The sequence below is a fragment of the Protobothrops mucrosquamatus genome, unplaced genomic scaffold (assembly GCF_001527695.2).
Source record: "Protobothrops mucrosquamatus isolate PMUCROS unplaced genomic scaffold, P.Mucros_1.0 scaffold14, whole genome shotgun sequence".
Classification (NCBI taxonomy): domain Eukaryota; kingdom Metazoa; phylum Chordata; class Lepidosauria; order Squamata; family Viperidae; genus Protobothrops; species Protobothrops mucrosquamatus.
In genome coordinates, this window is record NW_015386401.1 from 1,867,251 (window position 1) to 1,892,578 (window position 25,328).

The 25,328-nt window shown below is 44.6% G+C and overlaps 1 protein-coding gene across 1 annotated transcript in view; it reads right to left on the reverse strand.

Moving 5' to 3' along the window:
* Window positions 1-21,516, reverse strand: part of COMP (cartilage oligomeric matrix protein) — a 41,390-nt gene extending 19,874 nt beyond the window's left edge. Inside the window, exons 1-7 of the mRNA XM_015810686.1 lie at window positions 21,438-21,516; window positions 15,291-15,376; window positions 9,505-9,556; window positions 6,552-6,724; window positions 5,513-5,650; window positions 3,871-3,948; window positions 1,668-1,826 (exon numbers count right to left, since the gene is read on the reverse strand). Of these exons, the coding sequence (XP_015666172.1) occupies window positions 1,668-1,826; window positions 3,871-3,948; window positions 5,513-5,650; window positions 6,552-6,724; window positions 9,505-9,556; window positions 15,291-15,376; window positions 21,438-21,516 (765 nt within the window). The remainder of the gene's footprint in view (window positions 1-1,667; window positions 1,827-3,870; window positions 3,949-5,512; window positions 5,651-6,551; window positions 6,725-9,504; window positions 9,557-15,290; window positions 15,377-21,437) is intronic.
* Window positions 21,517-25,328: the final 3,812 nt, after the last annotated feature.

Sequence of the window (25,328 nt, forward strand, 5' to 3'; positions counted from 1 at the left end):
CAATAGAAGAGAATATTTGTAGTTCAGGGCTCAACTGTAGAGTCCTTGGTGCTCTCTGAGCTTGGTTGTTTTTGTCCAGAAAATATTGGATTTCATTGCTCAATAGATAACAGGTAGCACTGGTGATGTTACCTGGTTGGGTAATGAAACATCTGCAAGAAAACAACCAAGCTCGGCAAGCACCAAGGGCTCCACTGTCCTGGATTATATTATAATAATAATAATAATAATAATAATAATAATAATAATAATAATAATAATAATAATAATAATAATAATGTTGGAAGGGACCTTGGAGGTCATCTAGTCCAACCCCCTGCTCAGGCAGGAAACCTTACACCATTTCAGACAAATGGCTGTTCAGTCTCTTCTTAAAAACTTCCAGTGTTGGAGCATTCACCGCTTCTGGAGGCAGGTTGTTCCATTGGTTAATTGTTCTAACTGTCAGGAAGTTTCTCCTTAGTTCTAGGTTGCTTCTCTCCTTGATTAGTTTCCACCCATTGCTTCTTGTCCTGCCCTCAGAGGCTTTGGAGAATAGCTTGACTCCCTCTTCTTTGGGGCAGCCCCTGAGATATTGGAAGACTGCTATCATGTCCCCCCTTGTCCTTCTCTTCGTTAAACTAGACATACCCAATTCCAGCAGCCGTTCCTTATGTGCTTTAGCCTCCAGTCCCCTAATCATCTTAGTTGCTCTTCTCTGTACTCTTTCTAGAGTCTCAACATCTTTCTTACATCGTGGTGACCAAACCTGGATGCAGTATTCCAAGTGTGCCTCACCAAGGCATTGTAAAGTGGTATTAATACTTCATGTGATCTTGATTCTATCCCTCTGTTAATGCAGCCTAGCACTGTGTTGGCCTTTTTGGCAGTTGCAGCACACTGCTGGCTCATATTTAAGTGATTGTCCACTAGGACTCCGAGGTCCCTCTCACAGTTACACTATTGAGCAAGGTACCCCCTATGCTATACCTGTACATTTGGTTTTTCTTGCCTAAATGTAGAACCTTACTTTTTTCACCATTGAATTTCATTTTGTTAGATAGCGCCCAGTGTTCAAATCTGTCCAGATCCTCCTGTATCCTAAGCCTGTCTTCTGGAGTGTTGGCTATTCCTGCCAGCTTGGTGTCGTCTGCAAATTTGATGATTTCCCCATCTATCCCCTCGTCCAAATCGTTGATGAAGATGTTGAAGAGCACTGGGCCCAGAACAGAGCCCTGGGGCACCCCACTACACACTTCCCTCCATGTAGATGCGGTTCCATTGAGGACCACATGCTGAGTATGGCCGGTCAGCCAGCTACGGATCCATCTACTTCTAACAGAGTCCAGGAACATGTGTGTCATCTTACGATCTGCCTTGGTCAACAGCTTTGTTCTTCCTTTGCTAGCAGCTTTAACATTCTTCTTTTCCTAAAATAAATTACTTACGCAGCCCTTTCCCGCTCTACAGATGGAATCTGACTGGAATTTGACAGCTTCTCCACCCAAAGGCACTCTGCACTGGGGAAGCTGAGTGTGCCTCAGTGTTGAGCCTAAAACAGGTTCTGAGCAGTTCAGCAAACACAGGGCCTTTCCACCGTTGGCGAACGAGAAACTTCAACATCCCTTTCCCAAATCTTGGGACTGTTTGGGAAGCCGGTGAGGAACCAGGGAAAGCCTCCAACTCACCTTGCAGAGGAGAGCCCCATCCCGCTCGACAGTGCACGCTGCTTTCTCATGACAAGGGCTGGGTTGACCGTTGGGGCAACGGCGCTTGGTCTTGGTCCGGCAGCCAGAAATCTGATTCCCTTCAAAGCCACTCTTGCACGCCCCACATTTGTAGGAGCCCTGCAGGAGGAAATGTAGTCAACCCACTGGATTGGCATTCGTCTCCTCTTCCCAACCGATGGGTGAAACCAGCTCAATTACTCTTGTGAGACCTTCTCTCCACCTTCACTTTCTCTCCACCTTTTCTATCCTTTGCAGAAAGTCCCTTGCAGAAATAACGGAGCTGGAAGGGACCTTGGAGATCTTCTAGTCCTCTCCCTACTCAAGCAGGAAACCCTATACCGCAGGGGTCTTCAGACTTGGCCCTTTTATGACTTGTGGACTTCAACTCCCAGAGTTCCTCAGCCAGGCACGCTGGCTGAGGGATTCTGGGAGTTGAAGTCCACAAGTCATAAAAGGGCCAAGTTTGAAGACCCCTGCTATACCACTACAGACAAGTGGTTGTCCAATCTCCTCTTAAAAACCTACAGTGTTGGAGCAACCACAACTTCTGGAGGCGAGTCGTTCCACTGGTTATTTGTTCTCACGGTCAGGAAATTTCTCCTTAGTTCTAGGTTGCTTCTCCCTCCTTCTCGCATTCTTTCTTGCCTTGCCTTCTGGTGCTTCAGAAAATAGGTTGACACCACCACCACCACCCCTTCTTTGTGGCAGTCCCTCAAATATTGGAAGACAGCTATCATGTCACCCCTAGTCCTTTTCACTAGACTAGATACACCCAATTCCTGCAACTGTTCTTTATATGTTTTAGCCTCCAGTCCCCTAATCATCTTTATTGCCCTTCTCCGCACTCTTTCCAGAGTCTTAACATCTTTTTTTATAATATGGTGACCAAAACTGGCTGCAGTATTCTAAGTGGAGTCTTACACTTAAATCCTGCTGTCTCTGATGATGTAATGCAGGGGTCTTCAAACTTGGCCCTTTTATGCCTTGTGGACTTCAACGCCCAGAATTCCTCAGCCAGGCACACTGGCTGAGGAATTCTGGGAGTTGAAGTCCACAAGGCATAAAAGGGCCAAGTTTGAAGACCCCTGATGTAGTGACTCCTGTTAAGTCTGAAGAGCACCCATTGCTTTCAATGGGGGATGCTACGCACCCAATTGAAAACTCTGGCCATTTTGACCAGTCAGCACGCATAAAACAGCCACCTAGTTAAGCCCCACCCACTGACTATTTAAAAGACATAATAACCAAAAGTCTAGAAAGAGAGGAAACGGCCCAGAGCACAAATTCCGCAGTAGCCAACAGCCAGAGATGCAGGAAACAGCAGCAGATGAATAATCAGGCAAGAAATAATGCCCTAATCAAGGAACTAAGGTAGAAGAAAACTGACACGACAAGCTAATGTATAAATAGGCAACAAAGCCCACTCTGCCTTGCACAGGTGATGTTGTCTAGCCTGGTAATGAAAAATACACAAAAAACAACCATGCTTTGAGAACACCAACAAATCTCAAAATGCTTTTTTTTCTGCTTTTCATTTAAACCAGGGGTGACCAACCGTGGCAACTATAAGACTTGTGGACTTCAACTCCCAGAATTCCCCAGCCAGCTTGGCTGGCTGGGGAATTCTGGGAGTTGAAGTCCACAAGTCTTAAAGGTTGCCACGGTTGGTCGCCCCTGATTTAAAGCCTCCAAATGGGTGATAACACTCTGAGATTGACAGAATTCCACAGAGCAGCACATGCTCAAATGGAACTTCCAAACTCATATTTTTTTCCCCGTGTTTTTTGGTGAACGCATGTCCAATTCCGGAAGCCATTCACGGCTTACGATGGGACATGCATTCTGATGCTCATCCAAACCCAGACACAACAGGAAGTTTAGGCCAGTATGGCTGGCTGGATAGCAGCCCTTCTCTTCTGAAACATCAGTGGGATGGAAGCAGTGAGCCAGAAGAGTGGCCTGCAGCTGGTGGCTCTTAATGAGATTCACTAATCTTGGAAAGCTAAGCAACCCATGAAGATCAAATTGCAAGGAGAATGAAGGAGAGAAGAAGGGAGCACCAAGTCGGAGAAGGCTGGTCCAATTTTTCCCCACCCACTCTGGAGATAATAAAGTCCAGTTCTGAGAAGGCAATGAGACAAAAGTGGTGAAGAACAGTTACCAGGGTGTTAATGCAGATGGAGTTTGGCACGCAGAGTCTGGCAGTTCCTTCCTCGCATTCGTTGACATCAGTACAGACCTGTTTAGAATAGAATAACAGAGTTGGAAGGGACCTTGGAGGTCTTCTAGTCCAACCCCCTGCTCAGGCAGGAAACCTTATACCATTTCTGACAAATGGTTGTCCAGTCTCTTCTTAAAAACTTCCAGAGTTGGAGAATTCACAACTTCTGGAGGCAGGTTGTTCCACTGGTTAATTGTTCTCACTGTCAGGAAATTTCTCCTTAGTTCTAGGTTGCTTCCCTACTTGATTAGTTTCCATCCTTTGCTTCTTGTCCTGCCTTCAGGTGCTTTGGAGAATAGCTTGACTCCCTCTTCTTTGGGGCAGCCCCTGAGATACTGGAAGGCTGCTATCCTGTCCGCCCTCGTCCCTCGTCCTTCTCTTCATTAAACTAGACATACCCAATTCCTGCAACTGTTTGGTAAAGCAAACACACAGGAATCAGGAGGAAGGGTGGGATTCCAACGATGGGAACATTATATGATTTACAACCATTCATTTAGTGACCGTTCGAAGTTACAATAGCACTGAAAAAAGTGACTTATGACCATTTGTCATACTTATGACTGTTGCAGCATCCCCACGGTCATGTGATCAAAACTGTGTCACTTGGCAACTGACTCATATTTATGACGGTTGTAGTGTCCCGGGATCATGTGATTCCCTTTTGCGTCCTTCTGACAAGCAAAGTCAACAGGGAAGCCGGATTCAGTTAACAACCGTGTTACTAACTTAACAACTGCAGTGATTCACTTAACAACTGTGGCAAGAAAGGGGATAACATGGGCCAAAACTCACTTAACAGCTGTCTCCCTTAGCAACGGAAATGTCGAGCTCAATTGCGGTTGTAACTCAAGGACTATTTCTACAGATTGTCCTTGAGCTATGACTGGGCACTTAGCAATTGTTCAGCGTTAAAATGGACCCCCCCCCCCAAAAAAAGTACTTAGGATCCGAATTTTGAAGTTTTGATAGCCAGGCCAACCCCCTCCCCGTGGTCACGTGACCACATTTAGTGCGCTCGGCAACCAGCTGGCATTGCCTTCAATAGCATCCCACTGTGGCGTGATTGTGATTCACGACATTTTTGCTGGAAATCGGCATTCCTTCCCAGTTTCTGGCAAGAAATACCCATAGCAAACAAAGTGTATGCTTAACGACTTTATGACTGCCTCATGTGTTTTAACGATTGCCAGAAAAGATTATAAAATTACGACCGTTCGTTTAATGACTATTAGGTTATGACAGACCTCCCCAGGGCTCCTCCTGACCCAGATTTGAAATTTGGGCAGCTGGCCCCCACCCCACCCCAAGGTCACGTGATTGCATGTGGGCCACTGGCCCACATTTGTGGCCATCCGTAGCATCCCACAGTCGTGATCACAGTCTACTTTTTTTGGGGGGGGGGGCAGAAACCTTGCAGTCAATGGATTTGCTTAATGACCTCTGCAAAAATGGTGATAAAACCAGCCGTGTGCTGATCCACTTAATGACCGATGTGACTTACGGTCGGTCGTAAGTCGAGGATTACCTGTATGCACTGCCCATGTTAAAAATTTACCTCAGAGGAGAAAATCCTCCTTACCTGTTTCTTGGCCCTGGCAGAGGCCAAACCGACTCCTCTGATGCCTGGCCCTCTATAGCCAGGAGGACAGGACTCGCAGTGGAAACCAGGGGCCGTATTGACGCAGCGGACTCTGGGGAAGCAGGGGTTGGCTGTGCACTGCAGAGAGAAGAAGCGCCCGTTGGGGACCGAGAGGGAAACCGAGGCTTTGCTGTCCACCCATCCAGATGCCCTGTTCGGAGTGGGCATTTCTGAGATGGGTAGAGGCTGCCCCCACCAGTGCCTTGGACCCCAGTGACCTGAAAGAACTATAAAGTAGCTTAAAGCCATCTTGAATCTCTTCGGTCCACAAACGGGGTGGGATGCTATGAAGATAAGGTAACCTTTATTCTCATTTTTTTTTTCTGTGAGCACACTGGCACACATTAAAAATGAAATTCTGTTGCCGGCTCTCTAAAGAAAGTCTATATCAGGGGTAGGCAACCTTGGCTCTTTTATGACTCGTGGACTTCAACTCCCAGAATTCCTGAGCCAGCCATGCTGAGGGGAAAGGGAGAGGTTTCCAAGCTGAGCCATGCTGGCTCAGGAATTCTGGGAGTTGAAGTCCACGAGTCATAAAAGAGCCAAGGTTGCCTACCCCTGGTCTATATCAACCCATACACATACATAACACACATATACACATGCTATATACATGCATACATACAAATATAGATACACACACACACACACATATATTAATCACTGATTCTCTGGAATCAGGTGGCTTTCATGCTTAAGGCAAGACTAGAACTCTCCGTCCCCTGGTGATTGGCCCATGTCTAAGAAGGGGCTTTCATGTCTAAGGAGGGGGTAGATTAGAACTCACAATCTCCTGGTTTAAGGGACAGTCAGAAATTTCCTAATTTTCTTCCAGAGGAAAAATCTGGTTTGGATCCAAGAAAGGCTCTTGGAATCTGACCCTTCAAAGCAGCCAGGCCCTGTCCGATCCTCAGCCCTTCCTTCTGGAAGCGCCTGGTTGGCAACAAGGTCCCTGTTCAAAGCAGCAGTCGACCCTGACCTCATTAATGTCGGTGCAGTGAGTCCCGTTGCCTGTGTAACCCAGAGGGCAAGACCCACAATGGAAGCTGGTCAGGGTGGTGGTGCAGGTGACCCCCGGGAAGCATGGATTCGGTGAACAGTAGTTAAAAATGGTCATATTGATTGGAGGGCCCCTCACTCTGGTGTCCAAGCCTGGGGAGAGAGAGAGAGAGAGATTTGACCACCTCCATTAATATCGTTGTTGTGGCTGGTTGCACAGTCACCCAGACCTTTCTCTTTCTTCTTCTCCTCCTTCCCTTCCTCCTCCTCCTCCTTCTCTCCTTCTTTTCCTCCTCTCTCCTCCTCCTCCTCCTCTTCCTCTCCTCTTGCATACCACTGATGTTTTCTTCCCTTCTGCAATAATTTTTGTGGACAACAATAATTCCCCTTTAAATCAAGGAATTGGCAGTGTGCAGCCCACAGACCCTTAATAGATGTTTAAAAAATTATAAACCCTGTAATGCAGAAACAAAAGCCCCGTGTTCTAACTCTACCACCTAAGCCAGGGGTAGGCAACCTTGGCTCTTTTATGACTCGTGGACTTCAACTCCCAGAATTCCTGAGCCAGCTTTGCTTTGCTGGCTCAGGAATTCTGGGAGTTGAAGTCCAAGAGTCATAAAAGAGCCAAGGTTGCCTACCCCTGATCTAAGTGATCTTGCAAGTCTAAAAGCATTTCTTCCCTCATTAACTTTTACTCTCCACAAAACTATGTAGGGCAGGGGTAGGCAACCTTGGCTCTTTTATGACTCGTGGACTTCAACTCCCAGAATTCCTGAGCCAGCATGGCTCAGCATGGAGACCTCTCCATTTCTCCTCAGCATGGCTGGCTCAGGAATTCTGGAAGTTGAAGTCCACGAGTCATAAAAGAGTCAAGGTTGCCTACCCCTGATGTAGGGTCTCCTCTGAGACGTTTCCCAGGTCCCCATTCCTTCCATGGGCTGATATAACTCTTGTTTGACTGCCTCCGTGGCTGTGTCTCTTCCTCTTCTCTCCCAAAGTTATCCTCACTTCCCATTACATATTTATTACATATTTTAAAAAAGGGGGTCAGGCTTTGATTATGTGATTGTGGCTGCTATCTTGACTTTTCTGACACACACACACCCCCGCCTCCAGAACCCCAGCAGACAGCCTTTAAAAGCACCCATTCTTAGCAGTAAGAAAGCCTGTAGCTTTTGGCGATTTTGCACATTTCTTCATTTTTAACCGTTTAATCTTATCAGCGAGTGTAAGGCACCTTTTGATGCATCCAGCCACGATTAGTGGGAGACAAACACTGTGATCCTAAGTGGAAATGCCTCAGCCTTTGGCAGGGAAGAAATTGCAAAGAAAGTGGGGGGGGGGGAATTCTCTGCTGCTTTTTAACTGGATTGCTGTTTCTTCCTCGCTTTCTGCAGATTACAATGAACAGGATCCTCCCTCTGATTAGCAAATATCCTGCTCTCTTAGACCCAGCCTGGCTCCAGATGCTGCTTTCGGATGAAATGCCACTTATAGCGTAGCCACAGCACATGGGTCTGTGTTTTGCACAGCCACGTGTAAGAACCACTAGTCCTCAATAAGCCAAGCTCCTGCTGCACAGATGTATTTTATATAATTTTAGATCTTTTCATATCATTTTAGATATTGTTGGAATATATTTCTTACATGTTTAAGGACAGTACAAGTAGTCCTCAACTTATGAGCACAATTGGGACCAGAATTTCCATGGCTAAGCACATTTTTCATGTGTTTATTCATATTCTATTTTATCTATCTGCTGCCTTTATTGTTTTTGTATATGGCTCAGAGCAGTGAACATATCTAATACTCCTTCCTAACAGAATAACAGAGCTGGAAGGGACCTTGGAGGTCTTCTAGTCCAACCCCTTGGTCAGGCAGGAAACCCTATACCAGAGGTCTTCAAACTTGGCCCTTTTATGATTTGTGGACTTCAACTCCCAGAATTCCTCAGCAAGCGTGTCTGGCTGAGGAATTCTGGGAGTTGAAGTCCACAAGTCATAAAAGGGCCAAGTTTGAAGACCCCTGCTTTAAGACAATGTTTCTCAACCTTGGCAACTTTAAGATATGTGAACTTCAACTCCCAGAATTCCTTGGCCAGCATAGCTCTGTGAAGTCCCCAGTTAACATAGGACTGGGGTAGGCAACCTTGGCTCTTTTATGACTCGAGAACTTCAACTCCCAGAATTCCTGAGCCAGCATAGCTATGCTGGCTCAGGAATTCTGGGAGTTGAAGTCCACAAGTCATAAAAGAGCCAAGGTTGCCTACCCCTGACATAGGAACTCTGGGAGTTGAAGTCCACATATTTTAAAGTTGCAAAGGTTGGGAAACACTGATCTGATAAGGAAACCTTTGTTTTGTAATAGGTTCACACACTCCATTTCATCAATAACAATTGGCTAAATCATTAGTAAGCACTCAGAGGGACACACTTCTTGTACTGGTCTAAGATTAACAAAGTGACTGACAATGAATATCTTAGGACAGGGGTCTTCAAACTTGGCCCTTTTATGACTTGTGGACTTCAACTCCCAGAATTCCTCAGCCAGGCACGCTGGCTGAGGAATTCTGGGAGTTGAAGCCCATAAGTCATAAAAGGGCCAAGTTTGAAGACCTCTGGCGTAGGACATTATTTAACCTCAATAACATTGATTGTGCTGCCAAAGCAAAGTTTAAGAGAGATACCCAAGATCTCACTCAGGAAAAAAAAAAACAATTAAAAATGTTTCAATCTGAAACTGGCTTTGCCAGCTTTTAATAGTCTTTTAATATTTCTGGTTCTCAGTCATATAATTCCTGCAGGAAACATCCAAGTGATGGTGGTCAAGACTGAAGGCTTGGCCAAAAGAACCTTTTTTTCCTCCTTTCATTTTTACAAAACTCAAAACATGAGTGTTAAAACCACCACCAGCCACTTTTCAACTGGACTCACCACAAGCATCACACTCCATCACGGTGTTCTTCAAAAAGGTGATCTCTTTGACCTGCGGAAAATCGTAGTCAGAAAAAGTTCATAATCTTTAGTAAGAGCAAAACTTGGTAACACTTTAAAATAAGAAAGTTTGCCCGAGTTTGTTGCTTCACATAATTAGTGTTAATCCTGCTTGATTGTTGTCTAATGTTCCTCCAAGACAAGCAGAAAACATTTTATCAAGCTACCATCAGAAGAAAACCAACACCCCACCAATGCTGGAAGGGCAAGTTCCTGTATATAAGCAGGAAACAAACCCCACACTCCCTCACACTGATGATGTTACCTAGTTGGGTGATGAAATGTCTGTAAGCAAACAACCGAGCTCAGAGAGCACCAAAGTCTCCACGGTTCAGCTCTGAACTATACATATTCTGTTCTATTGCAACCCTGGATGGTTTTGAACATTTAAGCAGGATTATACCTGGTCAATTATTGGACATTTCCCATCTAACAACCGACCAGGTCTAATCCTGCTTAAATGTTCAAAACCCTCCAAGGTTGCACCTGGAAGAGAGGTTGCTTAGACCAGAGTCTGCTTCTCAACATGGAAGTAAAGCCAAATGAAAAGAGGCAGGCCAAGTGGAAAGCTGGATGCTGATCCAGCCTCTTCTTACAGCTTTTTAAAACCTCTGAAAATGCATTTTCACGGGAAGATAAGAAGTCGATGTGAAACATTCAAATATTGGGGCAGTCCTCTAGACCAGGGCTTTTCAACCAGTGGTACAGGTACCACCTGTGGTACATTGGCACCTGGCAGGTGGTACACGACCATCCTAGAAAAGTGGTAGCAGGGGAGGGGAATGAGCTGAACCGGTGGCAGCACCGCACAAGCCTGAGCGAGAGATGGCTGGAGCTGCAGGGCTGTCAGGGCTCAGTGGAAGTGCCAGGATCAGCACCAGACTCCAGCTGGAGCTCGGTGCTGATCCTGGCACTTCTGCTGAGCCCAGAAGAAGCGCCGATCAGCTGGAATGTTGCAGCATCTCCAGGGTCTTGTGATTTACATTCAGATGCTTGGTAACTGATTCATATTTATGACGGTCACAGTGTCCCAGGGTCATGTGAAGTGACCAAAACCTGCTGCAACCACCCAGCAGACGGGGGGGGGGGGGAAATAAAAACCAAACACCCACCCCCACCCCACCCCCACTGCCAATCCTCAACAGAAATGCTCACAACAATGAAAACCTCGGACAGGAGGAAGAGCGCCGCCGGGCAGGCAGGCAGATATCTTGCTCGGCTGTGGCTTGGGGGGCACTTTTTTCAGTGCCATTGTAACTTCGAACAGTCACTAAGCAAACTGTTGTAAGTCAAGGACTACCTATACTTTATCACTTTTTTCCCTTTTTTTTTTGGGGTCATCAAGTTTTTGACACCTTGCTAGGCGACTGGTGGTACTCAGATGTTGCCATATCCTAAAAGTGGTACAATGGGTGAAAAGGTTGAAAAAGCCCTGGCTTAGACCAGGGCTTTTCAACCAGTAGTATGCGTACCACCGGTGCTACATTGGCACCTGGCAGGTGGTACGCGATCCTGCCTAGCCTAGACAAGAGTAGCGGGGGAGGGAACGAGCTAAAGCGGTGCAGCGCAGGACTCGTCGTGAGAGAGTCCTCAAGGGCTGCTGGGCCAAGACAAAAACCCCAGGATTGGCACTTCCGGCACACCCAGGAGAGACAGGAGGAGGAGGGGCAGAAACAGGAGAGGCTATAAAAGGAGGCAGTTTTGGCTGGAGAGGTAGAGAAAAAAAAGACTCCAGAAAAAGAGACAGAAGAGAAAAAGCTTTTGCTAGAGAAGCGGTGAGGAGAAAGAAAGGGGGGGGGGGAAACACTTTCTGGGAGAAGTGTGTGTGTGTGAGAGAGAGTAAGGGGCTTTTGCGAGCAAAGGGTGAAAGAAAAAAGGAAACAAGTGAGGGGGAGAAGGGACGAAGAAAAAGCATTGACTTCCGACTTTCTCTGATGCAGTAGAAGGAAGCACTAATATTGAACCTCAACTTTGTACTTTTCCATACTATAAACTAGCCATTTCTATAACAACAAATGAATGTAAGAATAAAACCCCAAATCCCCCCCCCCTTTTTTTTAAGTCATCAAGTTTTTGATCCCTTGCTAAGCCCTGGTGGTACTCGGATATTGTCGTGTCCTAAAAGCAGGGGTTTTTTTTGTCACAGAACGCCCAGAACGGAGTTCCGGCACCTTTTTTGGATGGAACCTTGTAGGGTAGGCAAGGCGGGTTGTATGACGTGTGTGAGTTCCGGCACCTTTTTTTTTTTTTTTACAAAAAAAGCACTGCCTAAAAGTGTCATGTCCTACAATCTCTGAAAAGGTTGAAAAGCCCTGGCTTAGACAAGCTAGCATTTCCTGTTTCCTCTTACAAGCTGTGAGGTAATAAACTTCCAGCTCTAACCCCCAACCTGATCGTTATTGCTTGTTGTAGCAAACCGTCATAAATACATGCCAGTTGCCAGTTGCCTTGAATGTTGATCACATGACCATGGGGATGCTGCAAACGGTCGTAAGTCTGAAAACTGATCACATGACCATGGGGATGCTGCAAACTGGTCGTAAGTCTGAAAACTTTTTTCAGTGCCCTTATAACTTCAAAAAGTTATTATAAATTGGGGGTCTTCAAACCTGGCCCTTTTATGACTTGTGGACTTCAACTCCCAGAATTCCTCAGCCAGTGTGCCTGGCTGAGAAATTCTGGGAGTTGAAGTCCACAAGTCATAAAAGAGCCAAGTTTGAAGACCCCTGTTATAAAAGGTCATAAGTCAAGGATTGTGGATGGTCTCTTTGCTCAGTCCAACCGAAAGGTTGAGGGACACAGGGGAATGAAGGTGGCTTTGTAAGCATCCGTCTGGTGAAAATGCAGACAGTTAGCTCTCTAGCTAAATAAACAATTTCCATACAATTTGGGCTTTTTTTTCCCAGTTCCTTAATCAAATCCAGACCCTGCTGGAGAATGGGACAGAACAGAACAGAGTTAGCCTCCTTGCCCCAGTCCCAGTAGGGAAGCCGGAGACGACAGAAGTGTCCTTTCCCAGGGCAAAACAAGGCCCCTTACCTCCCTCCATGCCAAATGCATTTTTTAAAAAAGTTATTTTTTTTTAAAGATAGAAGATTACAGAACGAGTATGGTTAGAAGGGAAGATGGGACCTGACCGTGAGCTTCCTTCTGTTGAAAAGGGATTATGTAATGGAAAAAGATCAGAAGACGTGGAGAGGCCTGACCCATAGAATCGCCAAGAGTTGGACACGACCGAATGAATAACGTCATCGTCATCAATGGAAAAAGCAGGATAGGATGGGATGGAACCGGGAACAAGAACTGCCTTGTTGGATCTCGATGAAGGTCCAGCGGGGTAGGCAACCTTGGCTCTTTTATGACTTGTGGACTTCAACTCCCAGAATTCCTGAGCCAGCATGACTCAGCTTGGAAACCTCTCCCTTTCCCCTCAGCACGGCTGGCTCAGGAATTCTGGGAGTTGAAGTCCACGAGTCATAAAAGAGCCAAAGTAGCCTACCCCTGGTCCAGCCAGTTCAACATTCGGCTATCTACAGAAATCCTCCCAACCTCAGGTAGACTGTTTCTGCACTTGGAGGTGCTACCATGCTAGACTTCCATAAGATGACTCTTAAGCTCACAGTGTTTTTCTCCATCTCAACGTCAAGACGTATGGACTTCAATTTTCAGAATTCCTCAGCCAGCACTGTAGCTGGAGAATTCTGGGAGTTGAAGTCCATACGTCTTAAAGTTGAATTCGCTCATCGAGTGGCGATTCCTATCTGGTGTACCCCACGAGGCTGACAGAAATGGCCTGGGTGCTGGGAATTGCAGTATGTGTGTGTGACTAGACATGCACAACTCGCCAGTAATCCTTTCTTCAGCGCTGCCTCTGGAGTTCTCCCCAACTGCTACCCAGGGCTGTCGCAGAGGCTGATTTTATTTAGGACAAAGCAGGAGTGGAAAGCCAAAAGGGCAGCCACATCCCCACATCCACCACCACCCCATACCCCCGCCAGCCCTTGTGCTGCTGCCTGGAGTTTGTCCTGGCACGGGGGTCTGCCCGTCTGTTTTTCCAGTTAGCTGGCAGGAGGAGGCCGCAGCCAACAGCTGGAGGAAAAGAGAATGAGGAATGTGGTGTTGCATAAGAGGCAGGCAGACAGAGCAGGACCAGAAAAGGTCAGCAGCTGCCATCTGAGTCCTTCGGGCAAATCGGTGAGTAGGCCCCAAAGGCCAACAGTTGAATTTTCATAGTCAAAGATAAACTGCTCCTGCCTGTGGAGGTTCCATTTAGTACATACAGTTAAGAGATTTTACTTATTGTTGTTGTTGTTGTTGTTGTTGTTGTTTAGCCAGTTTCTGGAAGCCCAAGGGAGGGATTGTCTCCAGATACCCTCTTTTTCGGGAGCCTTTTGTGTCTTCCCAGAGACTAAGCTTTTGATTTTTTTTCAGCTTCCAACTGTCCTCTATCGCAGTTGGGTACTCCATAGCCTTGAGAAAAGGATGCCTATTTGCACCCTAAACATTACAGGTAGTCCTTGATTTATGACCACAGTTGAGCCCAAAATTTCTGTTGCTCAGCGAGACAGTTGTCAACTGAATTATGCCCTATTTCTTGCCACGGTGGTTAAATGAATCACTGCAATTGTTAAGTTAGTAACACGGTTGTTAAGTGAATCTGGGTTCCCCGTTGACTTTGCTTGTCAGAAGGTTGCAAAAGGGAATTATGTAACCCAGGGACGCTGCAACCGTCATAAACACGAGTCAGTTGCCAAGGGCCTGAATTTTGATCATGTGACCCTGAGGACGCTGCAACAGTTGTTAAGTGTGAAAAAAAAATTCAGTGCCGTTGTAACTTTGAACAGTCACTAAATAAATGGTTCTCATTTAAGGACTACCTTTATTCTGTGGAAAAATTTGGCGGGGGGAGTGGCTTTCGTTTGCTTTGCATAAGGACAAACAAGTGAAATTGCCACACCACATAAAATCCTTTGCTTGGTTGTTACTATCCCATTTTCTGGGCCTCAGTTATGCAGAGATGTCTGCGGGGTGGGGTCAAAAAAGTCAAGATGGCAGCTCAACCATGCAAGAAACACCACCACCCTTTTTAATGTCTGCCACAATGCACATATAATAGGGTGGGGCTCCAGTCAAATGGCTGGGGCAGCCATCTTGATTTTTTTTTTTAACCTCTCTGGTTGCATACTCACCTTGAAGCATAAACCTCCCTAAAGGACTAGCATTTATGCAACCCTCTTGGTCCCAAAACGGTATGAGCTAAAGTTAAATCTTTAGATGACGATATTTGTGTTTGGGAAACATGCTACACTGGGTTAGGGCAGTGCTTCTCAACCTTGGCAACTTTAAGCAGTGTGGACTGCAACTCCCAGAATTCCCCAGCCAGCATTGCTGGCTGGAGAATTCTGGGAGTTGCAGTCCACATCGCTTAAAGTTGCCAAGGTTGAAAAAAGTTGGAAATTGGGGCTATTTTTTTTCTTTTAGCAGCACAGTGTATCATGGGGATTCAGCTTATTTCATGTGTTAAAATCATTCCCTCTTTTATGTGAGCTCTGCAAACGACTCATTTCAGCCCCACCCAGGTTCAACGACCGCTGTAACATTTCCCCCAATTGAACTTCCAGCAAGCAATTTTAGAAGTTAATTTCTTTGCTGCGCAGCTGATAAATGCACCAGATTTCTGTTTTGCTTCCGTTGCAGAAACATTAAGAAAAGACTCGTATTCTTACCTGTTGTTTTAACAGTTCTCTGATTTCTCTCAGCGCTCTGTTGGTTTCCTTCATCTCTGTTAGCATCTGGGGCGAAAGGTCCCCTCCTAGAACATATGAGAAACACTGAGTGAGTAAAAAAGCAACAGCTTCTCCAGACATCCCACCTCATCTCTGCATATTTTCTGCATATTTTCATAGCCCGAAGAGTGGAATTATATCTGCTGCAACCAATGTGGGCACCAGTTGGGGAAGGCTGAAATTTCTGCATGGGTTCTTTCTGAAAACTTGCAGGACTTGATTCACAGCTGTGACTTTGACTTATGACAATTGGGACCAGAATTTCCATGGCTAATGGTTGCTAAGTGAGTCACATTCAATTTTACAAGATTTTTGCCCTGGTTGTTAAGTGAATCACTGCCGTTATTAACTGAATCATACGATCATTAAGCGAATCCGATTTCCCCCATTGAAGTGAAATAAAGTAAAGTGAGGTGAGGTGAGGTGAGGTAAATGTAAATGTAAATAGTAAAGTAAAGTAAAATAAAGTTAAAATAAAGTTAAAGTAAAGTAAAATGTAAAATGTTTAAAAACTCTGCTTCTCACATTTTTTCCCCCCTCTTTGAGGAGAGGAAAACATCTGAAAGGCCTTGGGTTGGGAAAATATCTCTATTTGCCAATCATAATAATAATAATTTGCACTCCATCCCACCAACGTACCTTGGCTTCTGGCTTTATGTGATTTAATGATCTGGGATTGAATTTGTAGCCCACCTTTCTCTGCAGAGCAAATACTCAGTGCAGTTTACAAAGATTTTAAAATCAACTGAAATATGTAGTTATGGTTAATTAACCAAAACTAGAAGTCAGAGATGAGACTGTATTGGACAATTCTATTTAACTGAGTTTATTTATTTAACTCAGATGAAAGCGATAACAATAATCACGGCTGTGTTGTTTCCGTAATTAATAAATCAGTAAATAATTTGTCTAGCATCTTAGCAGATAGAAGGGGTGTTAAGCTAATAATCTTCTTCTGCCATAACCTCTGAAAAATTAGGAGACTGCTACTTAATATGGAAGTTCCATTAGCTCTCTTGATAAGTGATTTCTAGACTTTTTTTCTCTCTCTTCTCTGCCTAGTTAATCTCTTTCCGAAGCCATTTCAAACTCTTCCTTGGTCCAAAGTCACCCAGATGGCTTTAATGCCTAAGGCAAGTGTAGGCAACCTTGGCTCTTTTATGACTCGTGGACTTCAGCTCCCAGAATTCCTGAGCCAGCATGGCTCAGCTTGGAAACCTCTCCCTTTCCCCTTAGCATGGCTGGCTCAGGAATTCTGGGAGTTGAAGTCCACACATCATAAAAGAGCCAAGATTGCCTACCCCTGGCCTAAGGCAAGGCTAGAACTCACTGTCTCCTAGATTCTAGCCTGGTGCCTTAACCACTGGACCATATTGGCTGTCAACTCGCCATTATTTTGGCTCTTTCCTTCTGCCTCTTTTCTGGTGCCATAATAGCCTTTTTAAGATGCTCTGCCCTCAGTGATCTTGTGTGGTTTCTAGTTGCAATTCAGGGGTTCAGAGGTGTGTGTGGGGAGGTCTGTATGGACACAACTACTTGCCCTATAAAAGCAATTTCAGCCCCAGTTAGGTTTGGCAGCTTTGATCCTCCTGGTTTGCAAAGAAAATGGCTCAGGAATATCTTTCTCTTACATGCATATAAACATATAAGGAATGGTTGCTGGAATTGGGTATGTCTAGAGAAGGACGTGGGGGGGACAGGATAGCAGTGTTCCAATATCTCAGGGGCTGCCCCAAAGAAGAGGGAGTCAAGCTATTCTCCAAGGCGCCTGAAGGCAGGACAAGAAGCAACAGATGGAAACTAATCAAGGAGAGAAGCAACTTAGAACTAAGGAGAAACTTCCTGACAGTGAGAACAATTAACCAGTGGAATGACCTGCCTTCAGAAGCGGTGAATGCTCCAACACTGGAAGTTTTTAAGAAGAGACTGGACGGCCATTTGTCTGAAACGGTATAGGGTTTCCTGCCTGAGCAGGGGGTTGGAGTAGAAGACTTCCCCTTCCAACTCTGTTATTCTAATATTCTAATGCAGGTTCCTTTTAAGAAGAACACCTCCCTATAAAAGCTGTAAAACTCATCTTTGCCCTTCTGCTCCAAAGCTCCTGAAAAAAGCTGTATCTTTCAGCCTAGAAATGCCCAGTGCCTCTTCCGGGTTACAAGGAGGCTCCATTAAGGCTCCATTAAGGCAGGGGTCCCCAACCCCCCGGTCCGTGGACCGGTACTGGGCCACACGGCATGCCAGTAACCGGGTCGCACAAACAAGCAAAGCCCCATCCCCGAGATGCAGGCAGCACACAAAACCACGCCCCCTCCAGTCTGTGGAAAAAACCTCTCTCCATGGAACCAGTCCCTGGTGCCCAAAAGGTTGGGGACCTCTGCATGAAGGTATTTATATCCTGTCATGTCTCTGAAAGCAAAAGGCTGCTGTGGACACTGGGCTGCTCCTAATTTTATTCCCACAGCAACCCTGTGAGGGAGGCTGGGCTGAGAGAGAAGGTGTAGACCCCCCCCCCAAAAGCAGCTAATAAAGTGAAAAAACCAGTTGCTGCATTTACATACAGGCAGTGGTGGGATTCAGCCGGTTCGCACCATTTTGGCAGAACCGGTAGCTAATTTTTTGTTGACCGGGCCCAGAATGGACTTCCGGAACTGGCATCCACACAGAAAACTGGTTGTTCACATATTTGAATCCCACCACTGCATACAGGGCTCAATGGGTTCAGGTTCCCCATTATTCTGCTCCTTTGGTTAAAATAGCAACTTGGAACCGTTTTCCATCCTGCAATGATACCTTTAACATCATCAAACAATAACATCTGCCTATCCCACGTCCTTGGGAAGGCCTCAAAAAATGGATAAAAATGTCAAATCCAGTCCAAACATCTGGCTGACTGTGTGATGAACCACAGCAATAACAGTAAAGAAAAATTAGTGGGAACATAGAGTTGAAAAAGTACTCAGACATGATCAAGTTGAAATATTAAGGGATTTTCAAATACAAACCCATAAAGTCTGATCTCATAACACACCAGATTTAACTGGGGTCGAAAGGAAGAAAGTGTGGATAATTAATGTGCCATTAGCAGGAGATAGTAGAATAGAAGATAAAGAATTGGAGAGGATTGCCAAGTATTAAGCTCTGAAAGTCAAAATTGAAAGATTTATGACATAAACCAGCCCCGTAGTTATCGGCACATTGGGTGCTAAGCCAAAATTTAGAAAATATTTAGAATATATGCACACTGACAAAATTCTCATTGGTAATTACCAAAGGCCACACTGCCTGGATTCTCACATAAACTACGCCAATACATTACAAAATACTAATTGTATGGGAAGAAGTGAATGAGTATGAAGGCCCAAGCCAGCTAAACGACTGGTTGTGGTTTTACACTGCTGTGAACAGACGATAATACGGTTATTTTGCTTGCAACTGCAGAAAACGGATTAATTCAGGAACATGTGGTATACATGTTATCCAGAGAGACTGTCATCTATTCTAGATCAGGGGTAGGCAACCTTGGCTCTTTTATGACTCGTGGACTTCAACTCCCAGAATTCCTGAGCCAGCATGGCTCAGCATGGAAACCTCTCCCTTTCCCCTCAGCATGGCTGGCTCAGGAATTCTGGGAGATGAAGTCCACAAGTCATAAAAGAGCCAAGGTTGCCTACCCCTGATCTAGAGAGACTGGTCCATGGACACTTGGGTTCCTGAGTTTTCCTCAGGAATAAATTAGATCTGATGCTAAAAGGCATCCTTAGAAAGAGAATTTATTTTTTTTACAGGATCTTTATTTGCCCAATATGTTTCATCCAGTTTTGAACTAACCCACTTTGTCTGGGTTTGGGCCTGCATAAGAACTAACGTCTGAAGAAACTCAGGTTAGCAATAGGTAAAATGAAGACTGTGATGGTGCCTTGCTTTTACTAGTCCGGTGTTTCTCAACTTGGGAACATGAAGAGGTGCAATATTTCAACTCCAGCCACTTCTGGGACTTGATGTCCACACCTCTTAAAGTTGCTAAGGTTGAGGAAAACTGTACAGATCAGGGGTCTTCAAACTTGGCAACTTTAAGACATGTGGACTTCAACTCCCAGAATTCTGGGAGTTGAAGTCCACAAGTCTTAAAGTTGCCAAGTTTGAGGACCCCTGGTATAGATAGCCCTCACTTAAAACTTACAACCATTCTTTTAGCAACTGTTCAAAGTCACAACTGCACTGAAAAAAGTGACTTATGACCAAGTCCTTGCACTTACGTCCATAGCAGCATCCCCATGGACACATGATCAAAATCTGGGTGCTTGGCAATCAGCATACATTTACAACAGTTGCAGCATCGTGTGATCGCCATTTGCGACCTTCCCAGCCGGCTTCCGACAAGCAAAGTCAATGGGGGAAGCCGGATTCTCTTAATGACTGCAGGATTCACTTAACAACTACAGAGATTCGCTTCACAGCTGTGGCAAAAAAGGTCATAAAATGGGGTGTGGCTCATATAACGACCATGTTGCTTAGCAATGAAATTCTGATCCCAGTTATGGCTTTAAGTCAAGGACAATTGTTCCAACATCAGTGGAACAACCTGCCTCCAGAAGCGGTGAATGCTCCAACATTGGAAGTTTTAAGAAGAGACTGCACAGCCATTTGTCTGAAATGGTATAGGGTTTCCTGCCTGAGCAGGGGGTTGGACTAGATGACCTCCAAGGTCGCTTCCAACATCATCATCATCATCATTATCATCATCATCATCATCATCATCATCATCATTATTTCCAAGGTCCCTTCCAACATTATTATTATTATTATTGATCATCGCACAGTCAGCCAGATGTTCAGACTGGATTTGGCATTTTTGTCTACCTATCGAGTCATTACTATTATTATTATTATTATTATTATTATTATTATTATTATTATTATTATTATTATTATTATTATTATTATTAGGTACAAGTTCATTAGCTTGCCTGGCTGCATGAAGACAGCAGTTAGCAAGGGAGCTGATACCCATTGAGCATCCAACCTTTCCTCTTTTCTCAATTTGCAAGAAACATTACCACCAAACTTTGTAGCAAGGAGTTCCATGCTACATGGAATAAGATAAGGAAGACAGGGACAATCTTTTTTTCTTTGCTTTCCATTTCTAAATTTCACTCAATTCTTATTTCTGACCAAATCTGGATTAATTTCCTAAATTTTTGTGGGTGAGTGAGTTGCAAAGAGAGACAAAATTACTAGAATATGTAGTTGTATATAATTATTAATGATACTTCCATTGTAGCACGTAAGTTGTTCATTAGGTATATACAATTAAATATTGTGTGACCATAAAGGGTAACAAAAGTACATGATTGAAACTAAACTTCAGAACCCAACTCTCTGTATAAGGCTTCTGCCAGAGATTGAAGAGCCAAATCATAAACTTAGATATCAGGAAGAGAAGCTACAGCATAATCCTTGAAATATATTTGCTTGCCAGTTTAAAGCATGTCTGTAAAACTCAGTGTCAATAAGACGGCAACAGAATTTAATAAGAAAACAAGCAAATAGGTAGAGGAAAAAAACACCAGCGGCCAGAAAGGAAAGATCTATATATTCTCAGCCTGGAAATTTGAAATTGATTTCTAAAATTAAGCTCTGGAAGGGACCCCGGAGGTCTTCTAGTCCAACTCCTTGCTCAAGACAGGAGACATTATACCATCCTGATCAAATGGTGGTCCCGTCTATTTTTGAAAACCTCCAGTGAGGGAGCAAACACAACTCTCAGAAGCAAGCTATTCCATTGATTAATTGTCCTCACTGTGAGAAAATTTCTTCTTAGTTCCAGGTTGGTTCTCTCCTTAACAAACTTCTATCCATTATTTCTTGTCCTGTCCTCAGGTGATCTGCAGAATAATTCGATCGCCGTTCGTCTAAATTACTGGAAATTATCATGTCCCTCAAAACACTGGACAATTATCATGTCTCTCTTAATCCTCCTTTTTGATACCTAGGAGCTAGGCATACTTAGCAGGGGGCTGGACTAGAAGACCTCCAAGGTCCCTTCCAGCAGTATGATTCTATGTTCCATAATTGAATTCTACTTACCTCTCCCACCAGGCATTTGACCTGATGTACAAGAGACGAAGGCCAGCACGCAAAGAAAAACTCCGATGATGGTCCTCATTTTCAGAGCCTATGAATCTTAAGGGTGGCCCTGTACCTTTTTAAACCTTCTCTCCACCCCCACCTCCCTTGTGCGCTTTAAAAAAAAAAGAAAAAAAGATTTGGAATTAGTTAACCTGAATAGTTCACCTCTGCTGCCCCCGTCAAGCATTTGTGGTTTGCTATTTATGAAGCCGCATTCCGCTCAACTGAAGTTTTCTCCCTTCTGATGCAGGAGACGTCATTTCTGGCTCTTGGGGTTTTTTCCTGGGGGTTGAAGGGGGGGGGGGGGNGGGGGGGGGGGGAGAAAAAGAGAGACAGAGAATTTGTTAGAAAAATAAACAGAATGAGAAAAGCATTAGGAAAACGGCCTGCATTGATTATACACTGCATGTACAGGGAAGAGGGGGGAGGGAATGATGTATTGCACTGCCTTGGGACTCCAGACAGACATCAAGAAAAACTCTTTCTGAATTACAGCAGATTTTTATATATATATATCATAAAGTTTTTCCTCCATAGCAACTCTCAGGACAATCTTTAGCATTTTCCTCTCCAAATAACCTCGCTCGCTCTCTGCTCTTCGTCTGCTGTTTTGTGATGGGCTGAACAGAACAGAATAGCAGAGTTGGAAGGGACCTTGGAGGTCTTCTAGTCCAGCCCTCTGCTCAGGCTGTGGCTGTGTATCTGTGTCCCATGTTCTGAGAAAGACAAAAATACCCCCTTACCCAATTTCTCCAAATGGTGTATATCATATGTAATCAGAATAGAATAGAATAGAATAGAATAGAATAGAATAGAATAGAATCTGGAAGGGCCTTGGAGGTCATCTAGTCCAACCCCCTGCTCAGGCTGTGGCTGTGTATGTGTCCCATGTTCTGAGAAAGACAAAAATACCCCCTTACCCAATTTCTCCAAATGGTGTATATCATATGTAATCAGAATAGAATAGAATAGAATAGAATAGAATAGAATAGAATAGAATCTGGAAGGGTCTTAGAGGTCATCTAGTCCAACCCTCTGCTCAGGCTGTGGCTGTGTATCTGTGTCCCATGTTCTGAGAAAGACAAAAATACCCCCTTACCCAATTTCTCCAAATGGTGTATATCATATGTAATCAGAATAGAATAGAATAGAATAGAATAGAATAGAATAGAATCTGGAAGGGCCTTGGAGGTCATCTAGTCCAACCCCCTGCTCAGGCAGGAAAGCCTATATCATTTCAGACAAATGGTTGTCCAGTCTCTTCTTTAAAACTTCTAATGTTGGAGCATCCACAACTTCAGGGTGGCTGGCTCAGGAATTCTGGGAGTTGAAGTCCACGAGTCATAAAAGAGCCAAGGTTGCCTATCCCTGTTCTAGATGGCTTCTCTCCTTGATAAGTTTCCATCCGTTGCTTCTTGTTTTGCCTTTGGGTGCTTTGGAGAATAGCTTGACTCCCTCTTCCTTGTGGCAACCCTTGGGATATTGGAACACTGCTATCATGTCATGCCTAGTCTTTCTTTTCATTTCTACCAGTTCAGTATCAAGAATCATAGGATGTTGGAGTGGGAAAGAACATTCAAGATCATCTAGTCCATAGGTGTCAAGCTCGACATGTCACGATGTAGCACAACGTTTTTTGCATTGCCGGAGCTGGGGTCGGCGCGGTCTCCATTTGATGCAACCAGCGCGGGCCAGCAGTTTGACACCCTTGATCTAGTCCAGGGGTAGGCAACCTTGGCTCTTTTATGACTCGTGGACTTCAACTCCCAGAATTCCTGAGCCAGCCAAGCTCAGGAATTCTGGGAGCTGAAGTCCACGAGTCATAAAAGAGCCAAGGTTGCCTACCCCTGATCTAGTCCAACCCTCTGCAAAGTGCAGGAGAACCAACTCAACCACTTAAGAGGTGGCTGTCCAATCTCTTAAAGACTTCCAGAAATGGAGAACCCACCCTTTTTAAGGATCTAGGACAGGGGTAGGCAACCTTGGCTCTTTTATGACTCGTGGACTTCAACTCCCAGAATTCCTGAGCCAGCCATGCATTTCATTTTCCACTGAGTGGTTTAACAAAAGCAAATGGTATTATCAAGAAGATGCTAACATACTATTGTTTTATTTTTTAAATGCCAGTGAATTTGTTACTTTTGAGGACTACTGTATGTGTTGCTTTGGATTCAACCACCAAAATGTCAGCCCTTTAAATTAAAGCAGGTCAGAAAATAGACACCCACAAAAATTACTGGAACTCTATTGGTATAGGGCAGGGGTAGGCAACCTGGGCTCCTTTATGACTCGTGGACTTCAACTCCCAGAATTCCTGAGCCAGCCATGCTGAGGGAAAAGGGAGAGGTTTCCAAGCTGAGCCATGCTGGCTCAGGAATTCTGGGAGTTGAAGTCCACGAGTCATAAAAGAGCCATGGTTGCCTATCCCTGGACTAGGATAACTCGCCACAGCCAACTCGCCACGGGAAAATTCAGCGCAGGATTAGTTCCTTTTATTGTCTATGGAGATGTTCAGTCATCCAGGCATTACAATTACTCAGGGAATGTCCCAATGGTGCTTTTCCATGAGACAACTGGATTTTCTTGTTTTCCCTTGAAGACGTTTCGCTTCTCATCCAAGAAGCTTCTTCAGGTCTGACTGAATGGTGGGGAATGGAAGGATTTATATTCCTTGCAGTCATCTGGTCATTAGCACTCTTTCTGAGAGTTGTTGAGGTCACTTAGAGGTTTGTCTATGTCCTCAGGGTCACCTGAGTAGTGCAAATGGGTGTGGAGCCTTCTTGGCTGCAGGATGTTTTCTGCCTTGTGTCCCTACATGGAGGGAAGTGTGTAGTGGAGTGCCCCAGGGCTCTGTTCTGGGTCCAGTGCTCTTCAACATCTTCATCAACAATTTGGACGAGGGGATAGATGGGGAAATCATCAAATTTGCAGACGACACCAAGCTGGCAGGAATAGCCAACACTCCAGAAGACAGGCTTAAGATACAGGAGGATCTGGACAGACTTGAACACTGGGCGCTATCTGACAAAATGAAATTCAATGGTGAAAAAAGTAAGGTTCTACATTTAGGCAAGAAAAACCAAATGTACAGGTATAGTATAGGGGGTACCTTGCTCAATAGTAGTAACTGTGAGAGGGATCTCGGAGTCCTAGTGGACAATCACTTAAATATGAGCCAGCAGTGTGCTGCAGCTGCCAAAAAAGCCAACACAGTGCTGGGCTGCATTAACAGAGGGATAGAATCAAGATCACGTGAAGTGTTAATACCACTTTACAATGCCTTAGTAAGGCCACACTTGGAATACTGCATCCAGTTTTGGTCACCATGATGTAAAAAAGATGTTGAGACTCTAGAAAGAGTACAGAGAAGAGCAACAAAGATGATTAGGGGACTGGAGGCTAAAACATATAAGGAACGGTTGCTGGAATTGGGTATGTCTAGTTTAACGAAGAGAAGGACGAGAGAGGACATGATAGCAGTCTTCCAATATCTCAGGGGCTGCCACCAAGAAGAGGGAGAACAAGAAGCAATGGATGGAAACTGATCAAGGAGAGAAGCAACCTAGAACTAAGGAGAAACTTCCTGACAGTTAGAACAATTAACCAGTGGAACAACCTGCCTCCAGAAGCGGTGAATGCTCCAACACAGGAAGATTTTAAGAGGGAGACTGGACAGCCATTTGTACGAAATGGTGTAGGGTTCCTGCCTGAGCAAGGGGTTGGACTCGATGACCTCCAAGGTCCCTTCCAACTTTATTATTATTATTATTATTATTATTATTATTATTATTATTATTATTATTATTATTATTATTATTATTATTATTATTATTATTATTATTACTACTA